Source organism: Hyperolius riggenbachi, chromosome 6 (genome assembly GCF_040937935.1).
Source record: "Hyperolius riggenbachi isolate aHypRig1 chromosome 6, aHypRig1.pri, whole genome shotgun sequence".
Classification (NCBI taxonomy): domain Eukaryota; kingdom Metazoa; phylum Chordata; class Amphibia; order Anura; family Hyperoliidae; genus Hyperolius; species Hyperolius riggenbachi.
The window spans coordinates 317,830,583-317,852,191 of NC_090651.1; the positions used below are offsets into that span (position 1 = coordinate 317,830,583).

General features: G+C 43.5%; 1 protein-coding gene across 1 annotated transcript; it reads left to right on the top strand.

Annotated features, from left to right (window-relative positions):
- Positions 1–932: 932 nt before the first annotated feature.
- LOC137522187 (galactoside alpha-(1,2)-fucosyltransferase 2-like) lies at positions 933–21,405 on the top strand. The gene is made up of 2 exons (XM_068242218.1): positions 933–984; positions 20,339–21,405. The coding sequence occupies exons 1-2, from the start codon at positions 933–935 to the stop codon at positions 21,403–21,405; spliced, it is 1,119 nt and encodes a 372-aa protein (XP_068098319.1).
- Positions 21,406–21,609: the final 204 nt, after the last annotated feature.

The following is a 21,609-nucleotide window of genomic DNA, read 5'->3' on the forward strand; positions in this document are numbered from 1 at the left end:
CACACAATTGTGATGTAATAGGGTATGTCATAAATAGAGCACATTTAAGTGAGAGTTATCAGTTCACCATGTCTTGATAAAAGAAAGGTTTGCAAAAACTGTATGGGGCTGATAGTCCATCACTACCCAACTGCAAAAACAAAAAACATCAGTTATTGGCTATCTAAACTGTATTAAGTTATAATTCCATAAATCACCACACCATGGCATCATGATCCATTTCAATGTAGGGTATTCAAACTAAAAACAATCCTATACTGACAATTGAGGCTATAATTATGGCTGAACACTTAGAGGCAGCTTTTAGGGGAGGGCAAGTGGGTTAATCGCCTCAGGCCCCACCCTGAAGAGGTCCTGCACTGCTGCAAGTACGTTATGCCACCGCACACCTCAAAGTGTGCTCTTCCTGAATCCTGGTCAGCTCCACCTCCATGTCACGCTCAGGTGCATGTCCTTCATTGCATGCCTGCCCTACTGGGAGCACTCTGCGCATGACATGACATCACGATTGACGCTCCCAGCTTTGGGCGCGCAATGAAGGATGAACGTTGCGTGGTCAGTGCCTGCGCATTGTGTAAAATACCGCCAACCTGAACTGACCAGGCAGGAAGAGCCTCAGGGTTTTTTAGGATTTAGGCGAGTCAGTTTGGGTGGTGGAGTCAGCCATTGTATATAGATGTTCATTTCTGCTGGCATGAAGCATGTGGCACTTCCACCCCCCATGCAAATATAATCATGCAACAGACCCTCAGATTTCTTCTGCCACTGTCAGCCAGATCAGTAGTAATACCATGAGGACGGCATTGCATGAAGTTGCGTGTAAAGGTGGGCATACATCAAGCGACTTGGCGGCCGATCGACCATCCAATTCGATTATAATCGGAATCAGATGAAAATTTCGGGCCAAAATTGGTCACATTAGTCGGTCGAACATGGTGCAAGATGTCGGGCGAACTTGCTCGATCCGGGTGCTCGGTGGTATTGGTGAGTGATATTGCGATAGTTAACGATGTGACCCTGCACCCCTGGCTATGGAGTTGGTCTGTCTGTCTGCCCCTAGCGTGGGAGGACCATATAGCATGCTTATGACAGTAATGAAAGATTTTATAATGTAGAAGGAATAAGTCCTGCACTATGCTTTCTTGTTTTAGAAAGGAGGTACACCCTCCGAAACGTCACTGTGATACATGTCAATGATGTCTTAAAGGAAACATAAGGTGAAAATAAACTGATCAGATAAACAATTGTATCTATTCTCCTAATAAAAATGATTTTTCTTTAGATATCCCAGTTTTATTTTATTTTTAATTCTACTTTTTAAGTATTTACTATCTTATTTCTCTGCTCAATGACACATGCATTGAAGTATGCCAGAGCTAAAATATATGAACTATTGACCCTTATTATCTCTTCTCTGCTCTCAAAAGCCCTTTTCTTCCAGGAAAGTGTTTTATGGTTGCAATTCTTTATCAGAGAAGGTTACACTATAGTCTGACCTAGTACCGACTCTTTCAGTTTCAGGCAGGGAAATAAAAAAAGGAACACAGCATAGTTATTCGTGTGCTTGACACTCTACATACACATGTCTATCTCATCATGTACCATCACCTTGTATATTCTTTAAATAAAAGAGCATAAATTATAGACTGACGGTGCCAGACTTATTCCTTCTACTTAAGTTTATTGGCTCGTAGTGCTGTCGAGCTGGCTGCCCTGGAACATCAGCACAGAAGATTGCAGAAGTGCATACTACTACATACTTGTAGATTTTATAATGGTAACATGTGGTGGTTGCTCAAGGGGTGGATATAAAGTTTATAACTGGTTAATATTATCACACCCCTCTCCTTGTCCCAGCCGGTATTTATGGTACAGGTGCTCTGTTCCTGCTCTGGCTGCCTAGAAGACACAGCGTAGAGGACAAACGTCTCAGGAAATGATGAAGCCGCTTGTCACAGCAGGTGGGTGAGATCATATATATGTCTGCCTATCAGTTACCCAGTCCAGTGTTAGAGTACGTATATATAGCCACCATCCTTGCTGCACAAGTCTAAACAACAAGCCTATTTGTAAACTGGCTGTTATCTAGCGCCTAGGTTCTCAACCTGCGGTACGCGTACCCCAAGGGGTACTTCTGATGGTTCCAGGGGGTACTCATGCTTGATTTACTTAACCAAGTATAACAAATTTAGAGTTTTAGAAAATGATAAATCCTACATAAACAACTCCAAATTAGTATTTTAGCTAATTAAAAGCAAAAGTAAATGCTTGGAAATTGTTTAGAACCAATTATTATGTACTACGATGAAATATTTTTTTGTCAAGGGGTACTTGTGATAAGGTTTACTATGCTAGGGGGTACTTGGCGAGTACAAGCTTTTAAAAGGGGTACATATCAATAAAATGTTGAGAAACACTGATCTAGCGGGTCCTGCATGCCTGTCATTGCTGCTGTTTGGATGTTAAAACATAGAAGCAGGTTTTGTTTACTGTTTAATGATCAAATATTTCCCTAAGATCTTGTGATGATAATTTAATGGGTTTATGGAACAATGAATGTGTTTATTTTAAACAAAAATATTTAAAATAAAGAAAGAAGCCGGCACCATCCAAAGCTCTTTTACGTTGTTTATTTTCAGACTGTCATATAATTCAGCAACCGTTTCGGAGCGTAATGCATGCCTAACTGCCTTCTTTCCTTGGTAGCAGGAATTTGGGTACCCGTAATTAATGGATGGTTTGGAGGCTCCATAGGCGCTAATGCAAATATTGTTAATACGGCACCTAAAGCAGAAATTTGGGCGCCAGATAAATATTGTTTTTAACATTAGAACAATAACGTTTTTAAATATACTATCATTTTTAAAACTTGCAATGTTAAAGTTTTTGTAATATTATTTTACATTTACATTTGTGAGGATGCTTCATAACTGAATGAAAAGTGTCAGCACAAGTTTATGACAAGTCGCGTCTCACCTCCCTCAACGCTGCTCGTCTCTGCTGAGGGGGCGCGGCTGACTTCATTCGGTCATGTGGGAGGTTGTGTAGTCACTAGTCACACACACATGACATTACAGCAGAGCGATAGGAGCAGGACGGCTGCGGACGTCACAGAATACCTGCGCAACTGCACTAGCGGCCAGGGCTGGTTCAAGTAACAATGGGGCCCTAGTGCAAAATTAGCCTAGAGCCCCCAACAGACACCCCCTAACCAAAAAAACGTCATTAGGAGCCTTTTATTGCAGCCAAATTTCCCTCCTGGGCCCTGGAGCTGGCTGCTGACCCTCCTACAATCACCTCCCAACTTAACTGTGCTCCCTAGGATCTCTGCAGTGTCTATGTCAGTGTAGTGTCTTACCAGTCCGCCAGCACAGATGAGACGCTACTCTACCAAAGACTGCCCTGCTAGCGGCGACGAACTGCACCGACGCTGGATCTTTTAAAGCAGCGATTCTAATCGCCGTCTGATAAGGCGACCCAGGGGAGGGTCGGGGCCAGCAATGATGAGTGGATTACTTTATCAGAGCGCCGGACAGTTGGAAGGAAAACGCTGACAGTCTGCCCTGAGGATTACAATGGCCATGAGGTAAATAACTTTTTTTTCATTACTCACATCGTACGTCCTATCTGATCCACCATAACGGTTGTTGTCAATGGGCGTTGCCAAATATCGTTCACATGATCACACACTTGTACCCACGTTGCGAGATTGTGGAAACAAACATTAGCCACTCAAAAAATTGCCGATCGTCTGTAAAATCACATAGTGGGCCTTTTTTTTTTTATCTCTCCACAGTTCTGTGACCTTTACTTTTCATTTCCTTTCACCTCTGCAGACCAGACAAGGCTCTGCATGTCTGGGACTCTGGCAGTTCAGGTGTGGGAACACTTTATTGAACCGTGTGAGCATTATAACTGACGGCACTGCACATAGTGTGAACAAGCCCTAACACTACTCCCCCTCCTTCCTCCCTCAGAGCCAGTAAGCGGGCAGCAAAAGGGACCACTGATGGTCAGGTGGCCATGCACAAGACAACGATAACATTATTTAGAGAAACTTTTTGAATAAGAGAACATAACTTCGGGTTTACTTTGTGCAGTAAAGGTGTCATTCTAACTAGGAAACAGAACACAAGGCAAGCTATCGCACAGCATCTGCATTACCATGCATTGCGCTGCTGATCCCATCACTACAGTGAGTAAGTCCGCATTTCGTTTTTGCCAAAAAAGCGTGCAGAAGTGCGATATCGCCATGCACTGCTGCGCAGCACATACAGTCTGAACATCAGACAATGCAGTCTACGCACTCCTGATGTTCTTGCTGATTGCGCATCATACACATTGCTAAAATGCACACAGCAACACGTATAGTGTGAATGAGGCCTAGGAAGGGATGAGTGAAATTTTCTGTTTTTTATTTTATGCAATGGGTAGATTAATCACTTACTATACAAATATAGTGCTTCAGAGATAAATTTACATATAACGGGGCCCTAGGCAAGGTAGTAGATTTAGGGCCCCCTTGTGGTGGCTGGTAAGCCCCCTCAGACACACTAGAACCAAGGCACCTGCTTACATTGCCTGGTGGATGATCCTGCTCTACTTCTGTTGGGTATATTTTAGCTGGAACCACCTAAATGGCAATGCAGTGGTACAGAGGCGGCAGAAGAATAAAAACAATTGGTCAAAAAGTTTAAAATGAAGTAGACAGTGGTGGGCCTACCCCTTCAGTGCAGACACAAAAAGGACTGCAGTTTTTGACAAAAAAATTTGGTTTATTTACATGCAACGCGTTTTGTGGGTATATCCCACTTCCTCAGGCAATACAAGGGAGCATATAACTAATGCAGTCTGTCTCTTAGCTTAGCGCCTCTGTCTGTACTTACTTCTGCACATCCACTCTTTCCAGTACATGCTACACTATATTGGGCTCTCGGTGTCCCCCCTTTTGGAACCACCTAAAGGTCGGAGCTCACAGATACATATGTAGGTAAACTAATGGTAGAAACAAAAAGACTGGGCAGCTCAGCAAAGTTTCAATCTATATAAAATACATCCTTTATCAATCTAGCCTGCACCATCCATAAGTACTATGCTCTTTTATTGTGAAGCTTTAAAGTCTCTTGCAGACTCTCACAACTTGAGAAAGGGGCGTTGCGATTCTAAATGTCGGTGATTTATGTGACAGTTTTATGTTTCAAACTTCGCAATAAAAGAGCATAATACTTAAGGTATATATCCTTTGCTACACGTTTCCTTGGTTGGTGAACCGGACAGCCGTGTGCACATCCTACCTGTTAATAGAGGACGGTGTGCATTCTTCTCACTGCTAACCTTTATCAATCTAGTAATGAAAAAAAAAATTTTTTAATTTTTTGAAAACATTAAAAACAAAACAAAAAAAGGCCATAAAGAATAAGAACCAGTGCTGGATTTCAGGAAACGCCATAAAGGCCAAGGCCTTGGGTTGCTGCAGCCCAAGGGGACACCTGAAGATGAAATAGGGGTTGCTACATATGAAAGAGAAGGCTGAAAATGGGGAGCAACACATGAAAAAGGGAAGCTGATGCTTAAAAGAGCTGTACATGAAAGAGAGGGGCTGCCTACATGGATGATACACATGGAAGAGGGGGCTGCCTACATGGATGATACACATGGAAGAGGGGGCTGCCTACATGGATGATACACATGGAAGAGGGGGCTGCACATGGAATGGGAGGGTTTTTGCTGTTCATGGTAGGGGAACCCCAATATACTTGGCCTAAGGTCGGTAAAAGTATAAATCCGGCCTTGAATGGAGCGCTCAATAGCATGCGATAGCAAGCTGCACTCTCACACTGACTGCAACAAACACTCCCAGGAACATAAGGGAAAATGAGTCACTGCAGTTGCATGCGGAGTGAGAGTGTACTTTGCTGTTGAAAGTAATGGTGCTTTCCATTTCTGTCTGCCCTTATTTTTAATGTTTTAGCTAACTTTTTTCTCATTGCTGGATTAATAAAGGATATATTTTTGTACAGATTGAGGCTGGGTGCACACATAACAGAGCGTGAAAGGTCGCATTTTCTGTCATGTGCGTTTTTTTGTGTGCATTTTTAGTGCGTTTGCATTTTTGGTTTTTGTAGCGTTTTGCGGTTCGCATATAAAAAATGCATATGCATTTTGTATGCTTTTTCAATGAGTTTTTATGTTGGGTTTTATGAAAATCACTAGGAAGACAACAGGAAGCGGAAATACATCACAAAAAAAATAAAAAATAAAATAAAAAACGCATAGTAAAACACGTGAAAACACATACACAACGCAATATATTGCGTTCCCATTGGCTTTCATTATGTGCGTTTTTCATGCGTTTTTGAATATTATGCAACAAAACCAGTGTGTATATATATATATATATATATATATATACATATATATATACAGTGGTGTGAAAAACTATTTGCCCCCTTCCTGATTTCTTATTCTTTTGCATGTTTGTCACACTTAAATGTTTCTGCTCATCAAAAACCGTTAACTATTAGTCAAAGATAACATAACTGAACACAAAATGCAGTTTTAAATGATGGTTTTTATTATTTAGTGAGAAAAAAAACTCCAAATATACATGGCCCTGTGTGAAAAAGTGATTGCCCCCCTTGTTAAAAAATAACTTAACTGTGGTTTATCACACCTGAGTTCAATTTCTGTAGTCACCCCCAGTCCTGATTACTGCCACACCTGTTTCAATCAAGAAATCACTTAAATAGGAGCTATCTGACACAGAGAAGAAGACCAAAAGCACCTCAAAAGCTAGACATCATGCCAAGATCCAAAGAAATTCAGGAACAAATGAGAACAAAAGTACTGTAATTGAGATCTATCAGTCTGGTAAAGGTTACAAAGCCATTTCTAAAGCTTTGGGACTCCAGTGAACCACAGTGAGAGCCATTATCCACAAATGGCAAAACATGGAACAGTGATAAACCTTCCCAGGAGTGGCCGGCCGACCAATATTACCCCAAGAGCGCAGAGAAAACTCATCCGAGAGGCCACAAAAGACCCCAGGACAACATCTAAAGAACTGCAGGCCTCACTTGCCTCAATTAAGGTCAGAGTTCATGACTCCACCATAAGAAAGATACTGGGCAAAAACGGCCTGCATGGCAGATATCCAAGGCGCAAACCACTTTTAAGCAAAAAGAACATTAAGGCTCGTCTCAATTTTGCTAAAAAACATCTTAATAATTGCCAAGACTTTGGGGAAAATACCTTATGGACCAACGAGACAAAAGTTGAACTTTTTGGAAGGTGCGTGTCCCGTTACATCTGGCGTAGAAGTAACACAGCATTTCAGCAAAAAAACATCATACCAACAGTAAAATATGGTGGTGGTATTGTGATGGTTTGGGGTTGTTTTGCTGCTTCAGGACCTGGAAGGCTTGCTGTGATAGATTGAACCATGAATTCTACTGTCTACCAAAAAATCCTGAAGGAGAATGTCCGGCCATCTGTTCGTCAGCTCAAGCTGAAGCGATCTTGGGTGCTGCAGCAGGACAATGACCCAAAACACACCAGCAAATCCACCTCTGAATGGCTGAAGAAAAACAAAATGAAGACTTTGGAGTGGCCTAGTCAAAGTCCTGACCTAAATCCTATTGAGATGTTGTGGCATGACCTTAAAAAGGCGGTTCATGCTGGAAAACCCTCAAATAAAGCTGAATTACACCAATTCTGCAAAGATGAGTGGGCCAAAATTCCTCCAGAGCGCTGTAAAAGACTTGTTGCAAGTTATCGCAAACGCTTGATTGCAGTTATTGCTGCTAAGGGTGGCCCAAACAGTTATTAGGTTCAGGGGGCAATTTCTTTTTCACACAGCTCCATGTAGGTTTTGAGTTTTTTTTCTCACTAAATAATAAAAACCATCATTTAAAACTTAAATTTTTTGTTCAGTTATGTTATCTTTGACTAATAGTTAACAGTTTTTGATGAGCAGAAACATTTAAGTGTGACAAACATGCAAAAGAATAAGAAATCAGGAAGGGGGCAAATAGTTTTTCACACCACTGTATATATGTATCAATAGTTACCTTAGGGACTGAACTTTTTTAATATGTATTTTAATAGGGTATATTACTGTCACTTTTTAAATTATGGGCTTGTAATTAGGGATGGATGCAAAACTGAAAAAAATGCACCTTTATTTCCAAAATAAGTATTGTCGCATTACATTGTACTAAGGACATTTTTTAATTAATTTTTATTATAATTATTTATTAAATTAATTATTTTTTTAATTTTTATCAAATTTTAAATGTTGCAATAACCAGGACAAATGGGCAAATAAAATGTGTGGGACCGTAGGCTTACACACCCTATTGACCAGGCTATTTTTTCCATTTTAGGCCACTGCAGCTTTAAGGACTCACTGCAGGGCTCTACAACGCAGCACACAAGTGACTCCCCCCCCTTTTTGGCCCACCAACAGAGATTTCTGTTGGTGGGCTCTAATTGCTGCAGGGGTGTTTGTTTTTTTTACAAATATTTATTTATTTTTTTTATTTTATAAATTTTACTATTTATTTATTATTTTTTGTAACCCCTCCCTCCCTCCCCCCGCCAGCCAATCCCAGTGATTGGCTCTCATAGACATATGAGAGCCGATCCCTCTCTGTGCCTCCCAGGGGGACAGCTGTCACACGGCTGTCCCCAGTACATTGCTGCCGTAGATTGCAACGCTGTACACTGTAAATAGACGGCGTTTCGCTATGTAACAGTCTCCTAGCGCTGATCGCTGCTGGGAGGCTGATGAAGGAGCAGCGCACGCGATCTCCTGCAAAACCTGGGGCTGCCGCCGCATTTACACCCATTGGCATGACGCGGTCGTTAGCTAATTAATTATGGTATTAATTTAAAACTATAATGGCTGAAAACTGAGAAATAATTAATTTTTTCCATTTTTTTCTTTTTTTTTCCCTGTTAAAACGCTGTTAGAATAAAATAATTCTTAGCAAAACATACCCCCTAAAGAAAGCCTAATTGGTGGAAAAAAAACAAGACATAGACTGTTTCGTTGTGATAAGTAGTAATAAAGTTATAAGGGAATGAATGGAAGGAGTACGGATAGGAGAAAACTGCTCTGGTTTTATAAGGTGAAAAATTCTTGGAGGTGAAATGGTTAATGAAGTGAACTGGCTTAATATCAGAAAAGCATGATATACTGGTACATACCTCCCAACCATCCCAATTTGGCCAGGACTGTCCCAGGTGTGTGGGCGTTCAATCCTGTTTCTGCAGCATCTCCTCCTCTTGTGTTCCTATGCCATGCCCCCCCAGGGGCGCCTTAACCTACTGACCACCCAGGCAGCGGCTTGGAGCAGGCTTTGATGGGGAAGGCGCAATAAATTACTGTCAGTCCAAGGGGAAATAAAAATTCCTGTCCTGAAAGACCGTTGTAAGGGACTGGAGAGAAATAGATTTCCTTCTGTTTTAAGAAGGCAAATTACACCAAGCTTTGCTTTTTTAGTAAGAGGGCATTTTGGTAACTTTTATCTCCCTATACATTCCTAGTAGCTTGGGTCACCCTGCGCTGCTTGGATACTCTGCTCTTTTCACAAATAGCCTTCTGCTAAGTCACTAAAGAATCATTCAGAGTTCAGATTTATAGATACTCCCTAAGAAGAAGGTGTCTGGTTTATAACTGTTCTCTGCCCCCACCTTTCTGAGCCTGAGTGACTGACTGCCGTTTAAGGGTATGTAGAGAAAGTTTTCTACTCTCTGTTTTAAGAAGGCAATTACACCTAGCTTTGCTTTTTTAGTAGGAGGGCTTTTGGGTTCCTTTTATCCCCCTATACATTCCTAGTAGTTTGGGTCACCCTGAGCTGCCTGGTTACTCTGTTCTACTCTCACAAGTGTTTTTAGGAATGCATCTAATAAGGATTCATAGAAAGATTGGAGACAGTCCCTCACTATTCAGTGTACAGAGGTAACAGCGCCCTACCCCCAAATGTTACTGAGTCTGCAGAGCGAGCAAGACAAACAAACAAACAGTAAACTTTGCAGACAGCCTGTGCGCTCTGCTAGAATGTCCTGCATGTCTAGATGTCAGGACGCTCTCCAGCCATGACTAGCTATGGAGCGGTAGGATCATCTGATGCTCTCTCCCTCTGACTGGGACACACACAGCCTGCACTTCTCCCTGAGTTCCCAAGGACAGTGTTTGAAGTGTGTAATGGACACAGTGGGGGTTGCAGGTTTTGTCTTTCATTGTGAGAGAGTGAATAGGAGGGCAGCATCTAAAGCTCAAACAATGATAATGGACATGTAAGCAATGTGTGTAAATACATCCATCACTACTTATAATTGAAGATGGCATAATAATGCATTTCCATTAATGCTGTCTGTTTGCCCTCTCTCTAATGCTATGTACCCACCTCACAATTTTTCCAACGATTTTCCCGATGTCCATTCATTTTTTTTTTTTTGAGCGACAAGTAGTCATTTACACGATGTCGTGACATCCCTTAGCGTTGTGTGGTGAAAAGTGACCGTCACTGAGGACCGGATCTTTAAGATCCTTGACGACACCCCGTAAAGTACTGCGGTCGCTTGACTTCTCGTTCGCGCCCGTCCTGTAATGTCACGTGACATCTCGCATACCCGCTGGCAGGAAGATGAATCGCTGGACGCTTGTCATGAGGGGACACCTCGCTGGATCCATCTTCCTGTGTTGTTGCAGTCACTGTGGTGAGTGTGGAGCTTAACTTTGCTCGCCCTCACCCTCTGCTCATGCTCCCTCTCCCACTGTCTCTCTGACCAAACAACTGCTACTTGGGGAACAATGTGCACAACTATGTACAATAGTCTGAGCACTCTTCAGAGGAGCCAGTAGCATTTGGAACTATTATTGTGTATTTATGTAGCACTGACATCTTCAGCACTTTACAGAGTACATAGTCATGTCACTGACTGCTCACTGGAGCTTACAATTTAATCCCTACTATAGTCAAACTGTAATGTCCTACCATATTATTATTATGTATTCATATAGCACTGACATTCTGCAGCACTTTACAGAGTACATAGTCATGTCACTGACTGTCCTCAGAGTAGCTCACAATCTAATCCAACCATAGTCATAGTCTAATGTCCTACCATATTATTATTATGTATTTATATAGCATTGACATCTTCTGCAGCACATTACAGAGTACATAGTCATGTCACTGACTGTCCTCAGAGTAGCTCACAATCTAACCCTACCGTAGTTATAGAATAATGTCCTACCATATTATTATTATGTATTTATATAGCACTGACATCTCCTGCAGCACTTTACAGAGTCATGTCACTGACTGTCCTCAGAGGAGCTCACAATCTAATCCCTACCACAGTTATAGTCTAATATTTTCAATATAGGATTGTTTTGGGGTAAACCAGTTGACTTATTAGTATGTTTTTTTAGGATGCAGGAAATGTCTGAAGTGTCTGAAGACAGAAACTCCATGCAGATTTTGCCCTGGCCAATGTTCAAGCCTAGGACTCAGCACTAAAATGCAGTAGTGCTACCCACTGAGCCTCTATTCTACTCATAGATATCTGCTCATCCATGTCATCAATTCTGACCCTCTACTACCCTTCCTCCCTCCATTCTACTTCTCTTCTCTTGTATCACTTACACTACAAACACACTGTGCTTATCTCCAGAATGGATTATGAATCAAACCATTAGGCCCAGTGCACACCAAAACCGCTAGCAGATCCTCAAAACGCTAGCGGTTTTTGGAGCAGATTTCAGAGCGATTCTAGGCATGTTTAGAGACATTTTCTAAACATGCTGAGCGTTTATGTGAAGCAGATTACAAATCTTGTTACAGTAAAAGCTGTTACTGAACAGCTTCTGTAGCAAAAACGCCTGGAAAACTGCTCTGATCTAGCGTTTTTTTCAGAGCGGTTAGCATTTTTCCTATACTTTACATTGAGGCAGAATCGCTTCTGCAAACAGCAAATGTGCAGCAGGAGGCACGTTTGCGGTTTACTAAAAACCTCAAACCGCTGGTGTGCATCATCCCATTGAAATACATTAGCCAAGCGTTTTCACAGACAGATGTGGTTGGCGGATCGCTGCTAAAACCGCTCGGTGTACACTGTGCCTTAAACCACCTTACCATATCAGCCCTTCAATGTCATTATATACCCACTCCAGTCCTACCCCAACAGGTGGTAACATATCTGCATATCTCATAATGTTTGTGAAAAATTATTCTGAAAGGAAGAATGTCTTGCTTGATAATCCAATCTTGCAATGTGACTGACATTGGAACTTGTAGTGTGGGTGTTGTATTTATTTGAGGTGCATATTGGCAGCATGTGCTGTATGGCATACAATGCTGATCATCCACAAGGCAAACTTAGGCAGCTGCCTAGGGTCTAGAGAGAGTTTAGGGGCCTGGTGGTTGCTAGCCCTCACCAAATCTAACTAAATGAGCCAGGTGACCATCAGTGGAGGGCAAAGTGTTATCTTGCCCAGGGCCCCGTTTTATAGTTATCCTTCTCTGATGGCTTATATCATGTGTGAAGTGTTCTATAATGTATATGATTTTTGTTTTCTTTTTATGGGGGGGGGGGGCGCCACAGGATTTCTTGCCTGGAGTGACAAGAAGGCTAGAGGCGCCCCTGATGCCCCCCATGCTCCCCCAGAACCAGTATTTGCAAGGCAGTGGCACAGCAATGTCAGAAAAATTTCCATCCATCCTCAGTGGCTGCTCACGCTTGTACATCGCATGATAACTTGTGACATGAGGGGATCAAGATTACAATACAATACAATAACATTTGTAAAGTGCTTTTCTCCCATAGGACTCAAAGTACATAGTTGTGTCTCAGATCAATACAGGGTTGCAGGCTGGACTGTGTTACAGAGGAGATAGTCAGGTGTTCATGATTGTCCGACTGAAGAGGTGGGTTTTCAGTTTAGGCTTAAATGCTTCCAGAGATGGAGCTGTCCTGATTGGGTGTGGCTGTGGCAGGGAGTTCCAAAGTGTAGGGGCAGCATGACAAAAGGCTCTGTCTCCAAAGGTTTTGAGGTGGACTCTGGGGGTGACCAAGGTGTTATGTCCTTTTGATCTAAGATTGTGGGGGGAGTGATGCAGTTGCAGCAAGTCCTTCAGGTTTTCAGGGACCAGATTGTGCAAGGATTTGAATGTCAGTAAGATTAGCAGTGAGTGAGTGCCCACTGTAGAGGATGGACGGACACGATCGTTGAATGGATCGTTGGAGCCCTGAGGACTGGAGGTGAGACAAGCACAACTACCCCTGCCTGCACCACTACTCTGCATATACTGCAGCTGGGGAAGCACAGGACAGGGACCACTAGACCAACTGAGAAGCTAAACTGGGAAGGAACATGTGCCACTGCCCACTAGACACCAGAAACTGTATAGGGGATGAAGAGGTGCACCAGACACCAGAAACTGCAATCAATGATGGTCTAAATCAGTAGGCTTGGTCTACCAAGGTTGAAAAAAAAGTTGTTGCACCTGCAAGAACAATAGATTAACTGTAGTCATCCCAGCTGCGATACATTATGGTCAAAATCAGTAGGCTTTGTATACTGCAATGCATTATGGTAAAAATCCGTAAGCTTGGACTACCACAATGCATTATGGTCAAATCAGTAGGCTTGGTCTACTGCAAGCAAGGTCAACATTACTATAAATATTCAGTTTATTAAGATGATGCATGAAAAATCTTATTTTTATAGCTGCATGGCTCTAATTCATAGCCTTGGAAAGATAGAGAGACTACTTCTATGACTCATATATTCCACTTTTAAATGTTACTAGATTTGATTTACTGTGGGCATTACAGTCATATCAGTCTATATCAGTCATATCGTCTACTTATTATTTGTATATACTCTTTAACCACTTGAGGACCTAGGGCTTTCTACCCCTTAAGGACCGGCCACTTTTTTTCCATTCAGACCACTGCAGCTTTCACGGTTTATTGCTCGCTCATACAACCTACCACCTAAATGAATTTTGGCTCATTTTCTTGTCACTAATAAAGCTTTCTTTTGGTGCTATTTGATTGCTCCTGCGATTTTTACTTTTTATTATATTCATCAAAAAATACATGAATTTTGGCAAAAAAATGATTTTTTTAACTTTCTGTGCTGACATTTTTCAAATAAAGTAAAATTTCTGTATACATGCAGCGCGAAAAATGTGGACAAACATGTTTTTGATAAAAAAAAACCCATTCAGTGTATATTTATTGGTTTGGGTAAAAGTTATAGCGTTTACAAACTATGGTGCAAATAGTGAATTTTCCCATTTTCAAGCATCTCTGACTTTTCTGACCCCCTGTCATGTTTCATGAGGGGCTAGAATTCCAGGATAGTATAAATACCCCCCAAATGACCCCATTTTGGAAAGAAGACATCCCAAAGTATTCACTGAGAGGCATAGTGAGTTCATAGAAGATATTATTTTTTGTCACAAGTAAGCGGAAAATGACACTTTGTGAGAAAAAAAAAAAAAGTTTCCATTTCTTCTAACTTGCGACAAAAAAAAATGAAATCTGCCACGGACTCACCATGTCCGTCTCTGAATACCTTGAAGGGTCTACTTTCCAAAATGGGGTCATTTGTGGGGTGTGTTTACTGTCCTGACATTTTGGGGGGTGCTAAATTGTAAGCACCCCTATAAAGCCTAAAGGTGCTCATTGGACTTTGGACCCCTTAGCGCAGTTAGGCTGCAAAAAAGTGCCACACATGTGGTATTGCCGTACTCAGGAGAAGTAGTATAATGTGTTTTGGGGTGTATTTTTACACATACCCATGCTGGGTGGGAGAAATATCTCTGTAAATGACAATTTGTTAATTTTTTTTACACACAATTGTCCATTTACAGAGATCTTTCTCCCAATCAGCATGGGTATGTGTAAAAATACACCCCAAAACACATTATACTACTTCTCCTGAGTACGGCAATACCACATGTGTGGCACTTTTTTGCAGCCTAACTGCGCTAAAGGGCCCAAAGTCTAATGAGTACCTTTAGGATTTCACAGGTCATTTTGAGAAATTTCGTTTCAAGACTACTCCTCACGGTTTAGGGCCCCTAAAATGCCAGGGCAGTATAGGAACCCCACAAATGACCCCATTTTAGAAAGAAGACACCCCAAGGTATTCCGTTAGGAGTATGGTGAGTTCATAGAAGATTTTATTTTTTGTCAAAAGTTAGCGGAAAATGACACTTTGTGAAAAAACACAATTAAAATCAATTTCCGCTAACTTGTGACAAAAAATAAAATCTTCTATGAACTCGCCATACTCCTAACGGAATACCTTGGGGTGTCTTCTTTCTAAAATGGGGTCATTTGTGGGGTTCCTATACTGCCCTGGCATTTTAGGGGCCCTAAACCGTGAGGAGTAGTCTTGAAACGAAATTTCTCAAAATGACCTGTGAAATCCTAAAGGTACTCATTAGACTTTGGGCCCTTTAGCGCAGTTAGGCTGCAAAAAAGTGCCACACATGTGGTATTGCCGTACTACTTCTCCCGAGTACGGCGATACCACATGTGTGGCACTTTTTTGCACCCTAACTGCGCTAAGGGGCCCAAAGTCCAATGAGTACCTTTAGGATTTCACAGGTCATTTTTGTTTCAAGACTACTCCTCACGGTTTAGGGCCCCTAAAATGCCAGGGCAGTATAGGAACCCCACTAATGACCCCATTTTAGAAAGAAGACACCCCAAGGTATTCCGTTAGGAGTATGGTGAGTTCATAGAAGTTTTTATTTTTTTGTCACAAGTTAGCGGAAATTGATATTAATTGTTTTTTTTCACAAAGTGTCATTTTCCGCTAACTTGGGACAAAAAATAAAATCTTCTATGAACTCACCATACTCCTAACGGAATACCTTTGGGTGTCTTCTTTCTAGAATGGGGTCATTTGTGGGGTTCCTATACTGCCCTGGCATTTTAGGGGCCCTAAACCGTGAGGAGTAGTCTTAAAACCAAATGTTGCAAAATGACCTGTGAAATCCTAAAGGTACTCATTGGACTTTGGGCCCCTTAGCGTACTTAGGGTGTAAAAAAGTGCCACACATGTGGTACCTCCGTACTCAGGAGAAGTAGTATAATGTGTTTTGGGGTGTATTTTTACACATACCCATGCTAAGTGGGAGAAATATCTCTGTAAATGACAATTGTTTGATGTTTTTTACACACAATTGTCCATTTACATAGAAATTTCTCCCACCCAGCATGGGTATGTGTAAAAATACACCCCAAAACACATTATACTACTTTTCCTGAGTACCGCGGTACCACATGTGTGACACTTTTTTGCAGCCTAGGTGCGCTAAGGGGCCCAACGTCCTATTCACAGGTCATTTTGAGGCATTTGTTTTCTAGACTATTCCTCGCGGTTTAGGGCCCCTAAAATGCCAGGGCAGTATAGGAACCCCACAAGTGACCCCATTTTAGAAAGAAGACACCCCAAGGTATTCTGTTAGGTGTATGGCGAGTTCATAGAAGATTTTATTTTTTGTCACGAGTTAGTGAAAAAATGACACTTTGTGAAAAAAAAACAATAAAAATCAATGTCCGCTAACTTTTGACAAAAAATAAAATCTTCTATGAACTCGTCATACACCTAACAGAATACCTTGGGGTGTCTTTTTTTCTAAAATGGGGTCACTTGTGGGGTTCCTATACTGCCCTGGCATTTTACGGGCCCAAAACCGTGAGTAGTCTGGAAACCAAATGTCTCAAAATGACTGTTCAGGGGTATAAGCATCTGCAAATTTTGATGACAGGTGGTCTATGAGGGGGCGAATTTTGTGGAACCGGTCATAAGCAGGGTGGCCTTTTAGATGACAGGTTGTATTGGGCCTGATCTGATGGATAGGAGTGCTAGGGGGGTGACAGGAGGTGATTGATGGGTGTCTCAGGGGGTGGTTAGAGGGGAAAATAGATGCAATCAATGCACTGGGGAGGTGATCGGAAGGGGGTCTGAGGGGGATCTGAGGGTTTGGCCGAGTGATCAGGAGCCCACACGGGGCAAATTAGGGCCTGATCTGATGGGTAGGTGTGTTAGGGGGTGACAGGAGGTGATTGATGGGTGTCTCAAGGTGTGATTAGAGGGGGGAATAGATGCAAGCAATGCACTGGCGAGGTGATCAGGGCTGGGGTCTGAGAGCATTCTGAGGGTGTGGGCGGGTGATTGAGTGCCCTAGGGGCAGATAGGGGTCTAATCTGATAGGTAGCAGTGACAGGGGGTGATTGATGGGTAATTAGTGGGTGTTTAGGGTAGAGAACAGATGTAAACACTGCACTTGGGAGGTGATCGGACGTCGGATCTGCGGGCGATCTATTGGTGTGGGTGGGTGATCAGATTGCCCGCAAGGGGCAGGTTAGGGGCTGATTGATGGGTGGCAGTGACAGCGGGTGATTGATGGGTGGCAGTGACAGGGGGTGATTGATGGGTGTCTCAAGGTGTGATTAGAGGGGGGAATAGATGCAAGCAATGCACTGGCGAGGTGATCAGGGCTGGGGTCTGAGAGCATTCTGAGGGTGTGGGCGGGTGATTGAGTGCTCTAGGGGCAGATAGGGGTCTAATCTGATAGGTAGCAGTTGATGGGTAATTAGAGGGTGTTTAGGGTAGAGAACAGATGTAAACACTGCACTTGGGAGGTGATCGGACGTCGGATCTGCGGGCGATCTATTGGTGTGGGTGGGTGATCAGATTGCCCGCAAGGGGCAGGTTAGGGGCTGATTGATGGGTGGCAGTGACAGCGGGTGATTGATGGGTGGCAGTGACAGGGGGTGATTGATGGGTGTCTCAAGGTGTGATTAGAGGGGGGAATAGATGCAAGCAATGCACTGGCGAGGTGATCAGGGCTGGGGTCTGAGAGCATTCTGAGGGTGTGGGCGGGTGATTGAGTGCTCTAGGGGCAGATAGGGGTCTAATCTGATAGGTAGCAGTGACAGGGGGTGATTGATGGGTAATTAGTGGATGTTTAGGGTAGAGAACAGATGTAAACACTGCACTTGGGAGGTGATCGGACGTCGGATCTGCGGGCGATCTATTGGTGTGGGTGGGTGATCAGATTGCCCGCAAGGGGCAGGTTAGGGGCTGATTGATGGGTAGCAGTGACAGCGGGTGATTGATGGGTGGCAGTGACAGGGGGTGATTGATGGGTGGCAGTGACAGGGGGTGATTGATGGGTGGCAGTGACAGGGGGTGATTGATGGGTGATTGATGGGTGATTGATAGGTGATTGACAGGTAATCAGTGGGTTATTACAGGGGAGAACAGATGTAAATATTGCACTGGCGAATTGATAAGGGGGGTCTGAGGGCAATCTGAGCGTGTAAGCGGGTGATTGGGTGCCCGCAAGGGGCAGATTAGGGTCTGATCTGATGGGTAACAGTGACAGGTGGTGATAGGGGGTGATTGATGGGTGATTGATGGGTAATTAGTGGGTGTTTAGAGGAGAGAATAGATGTAAACGCTGCGCTTGGGTGGTGATCTGATGTCGGATCTGCGGGCGATCTATTGGTGTGGGTGGGTGATCAGATTGCCCGCAAGGGGCACGTTAGGGGCTGATTGATGGGTGGCAGTGACAGGGGGTGATTGATGGGTGGCAGTGACAGGGGGTGATTGATGGGTGATTGACAGGTGATCAGTGGGTTATTACAGGGAAGGACAGATGTAAATAATGCCCTGGCGAATTGATAAGGGGGGGTCTGAGGGCAATCTGAGCGTGTAGGCGGGTGATTGGGTGCCTGCAAGGGGCAGATTAGGGTCTGATCTGATGGGTAACAGTGACAGGTGGTGATAGGGGGTGATTGATGGGTGATTGATGGGTAATTAGTGGGTGTTTAGAGGAGAGAATAGATGTAAACGCTGCGCTTGGGTGGTGATCTGATGTCGGATCTGCGGGCGATCTATTGGTGTGGGTGGGTGATCAGATTGCCCGCAAGGGGCAGGTTAGGGGCTGATTGATGGGTGGCAGTGACAGGGGGTGATTGATGGGTGATTGACAGGTGATTGACAGGTGATTGACAGGTGATCAGGGGGGGATAGATGCATACAGTACATGGGGTGGGGGGGTCGGGGGGGGGGGTCTGGGGAGAATCTGAGGGGTGGGGGGGTGATCAGGAGGGAGCAGGGGGCAGGGGGGGGATAAAAAAAAATAGCGTTGACAGATAGTGACAGGGAGTGATTGATGGGTGATTAGGGGGGTGATTGGGTGCAAACAGGGGTCTGGGGGGTGGGAAGGGGGGGTCTGATGGGTGCTGTGGGCGATCTGGGGCAGGGGGGGGGAAATCAGTGTGCTTGGTGCAGACTAGGGTGGCTGCAGCCTGCCCTGGTGGTCCCTCGGACACTGGGACCACCAGGGCAGGAGGCAGCCTGTATAATACACTTTGTAAACATTACAAAGTGTATTATACACTTTGTATGCGGCGATCGTCGGGTTAACATCCCGCCGGCGCTTCCGTATGGCCGGCGGGATGTTGCGGCGGGTGAGCTGATGACGCGATCACTCCGCCCATGCCCCTACAAGGACCGCCGCCAATTGTCAATACGGCGGTCCTTGCAGGGTCCACTTCCCGGCCGCCAATTGTATATACGGCGGTCGGGAAGTGGTTAAATAGTCTCCCTCCATTAAAGGATACCCGAGGTGACATGTGACATGATGATATAGACATGCGTATGTACAGTGCCTAGCACACAAATAACTAGGTTGTGTTCCTTTTTTTCTTTCTCTGCCTGAAAAAGTTAAATATGAGGTATGTAAGTGGCTGACTCAGTCCTGACTCGGACAGGAAGTGACTGCAGTGTGACCCTCACTGATAAGAAATTCCACCTTTAAAACACTTTCCTAGCAGAAAATGGCTTCTGTGAGCAAGAAAGGGAAAAAGGGTCAATAGTTAATAGATTTATAGCTCTAGCATACTTTAATGAATGTATAATTGAGCAAAAACAATGGCGGGTTGGTGCGTACTGCAAAGGCGCTGCCCGGCGATGCATATTCTTGATCTCTCGCCCGAGGCCAGTATCGCTCTGCGCGCTACGTAGTTGCAACGTAACGAACATGCACAGAGCGCTCACGGTCATAGGCACGCAATCAAGGGCTTGCGTCACCGGGCAGCACCTGCACAGTGCGCACCAAAACGGAAGTAGGTTTGGGGGGGCCTTAGGCCTACACATGCCTGCTCCTCCTGTTTTTTAATTTTTAAAAGGTCTAAGGTATCCTTAAAGTTTTGCACTGTCTTCCATAATTGAAGTCATAACTGTTACTGGTTCTACTTGTTTTGCTAATATGTGTTAATTTCTCTATAGCTGGAACACCTGGAAAAAGTAAGAAGCGTGCCTTAGGGATCATAGGAGTTGCGTTTATCCTTTTCCTTATCAAGTTTTCCTTTGATATCCATTCCAATGAACGTATCAATGCATTTATAGACCTTATGAAAAAAAATACATGGCTGAATAGCACAAAGGATGATTCTACTGGAAATCTCTACTCACCAGAAAAGATCGAACCTCTGAGAGGTATGTGGACAGTCAATACTGTTGGACGTTTGGGTAATCTCATGGGGCAGTACGCTACTCTTTATGCCCTTGCCAAGATGAATGGTCGTGAAGCCTACATTTCATCTAAAATGCATGATCAGCTCTCAAAGATTTTTAAGATAAGATTACCTGTAATTCACCAGGAAGTTAGTGACAGAATCAAATGGAGGGATTATGTACTGCATGACTGGATGCGTGACGAATACCGACACATCAAAACGGACTATGTCAATTTTGTTGGATGCCCATATTCGTATACAATCTTCAACCATATTCAGGATGAAATCTTCAGAGAATTTACATTCCACGATTTCATTACAGAAGAGTCTTATGCTTACCTTAACAAAGTACGTGGGGACAAGAAAAATGTCACATTTGTAGGGGTACATGTTCGGAGAGGAGACTATGTCTCTGTCATGCCCAGTCTATGGAAAGGAGTTGTTGCTGACAAAGGATATTTACAAAAGGCCACAGACTATTTCAGAAACAAGTATGAGAATCCACTTTTCATTGTGACCAGTAATGGGATGGATTGGTGTAAAGAGAACATGGATAATTCACGAGGAGATATACACTTTGCTGGGGATGGTCAAGAGGTCTCTCCAGGCCGGGACTTTGCCCTCTTGGCCCATTGTAACCACACAATCATGACTATAGGGACCTTTGGCCTTTGGGCGAGCCGCTTGGCAGGTGGAGAAACAGTTTACTTAACAAACTACACAATACCAAGCTCTTTCTTTCTTAAACTTTTTAAATATGAAGCCGTCTATCTCCCTGAATGGGTTGGCATTCCTGCAGACCTGTCTCCTGTTGTAAACTTGCAAAAACATTTGTAATAACTTACACGTTTCTACATGAAAACACTGTAAAATTGCAGTGCACAGACATTGCATGGCAATATCACCCTTACTTCCGGCACTGTGTACTGCCAGTTATGCTATTAGCTATTAGCGTGCCCCACAGTACTTGACTGGCAGCATCGTTGCTATGGTAATGCCATTACTAACCAGCGTTATGGTTAGTAGCATGCGTTACCTTAG

Excerpts from the sequence above, each read along its gene's own strand:
- LOC137522187 (XM_068242218.1), top strand. The coding sequence starts at position 933 with ATGGTGCAAGATGTCGGGCGAACTTGCTCGATCCGGGTGCTCGGTGGT. Across the intron at positions 985-20,338 it reads CCGGGTGCTCGGTGGTATTG|CTGGAACACCTGGAAAAAGT; the intron begins GTGAGTGATATT and ends ATTTCTCTATAG.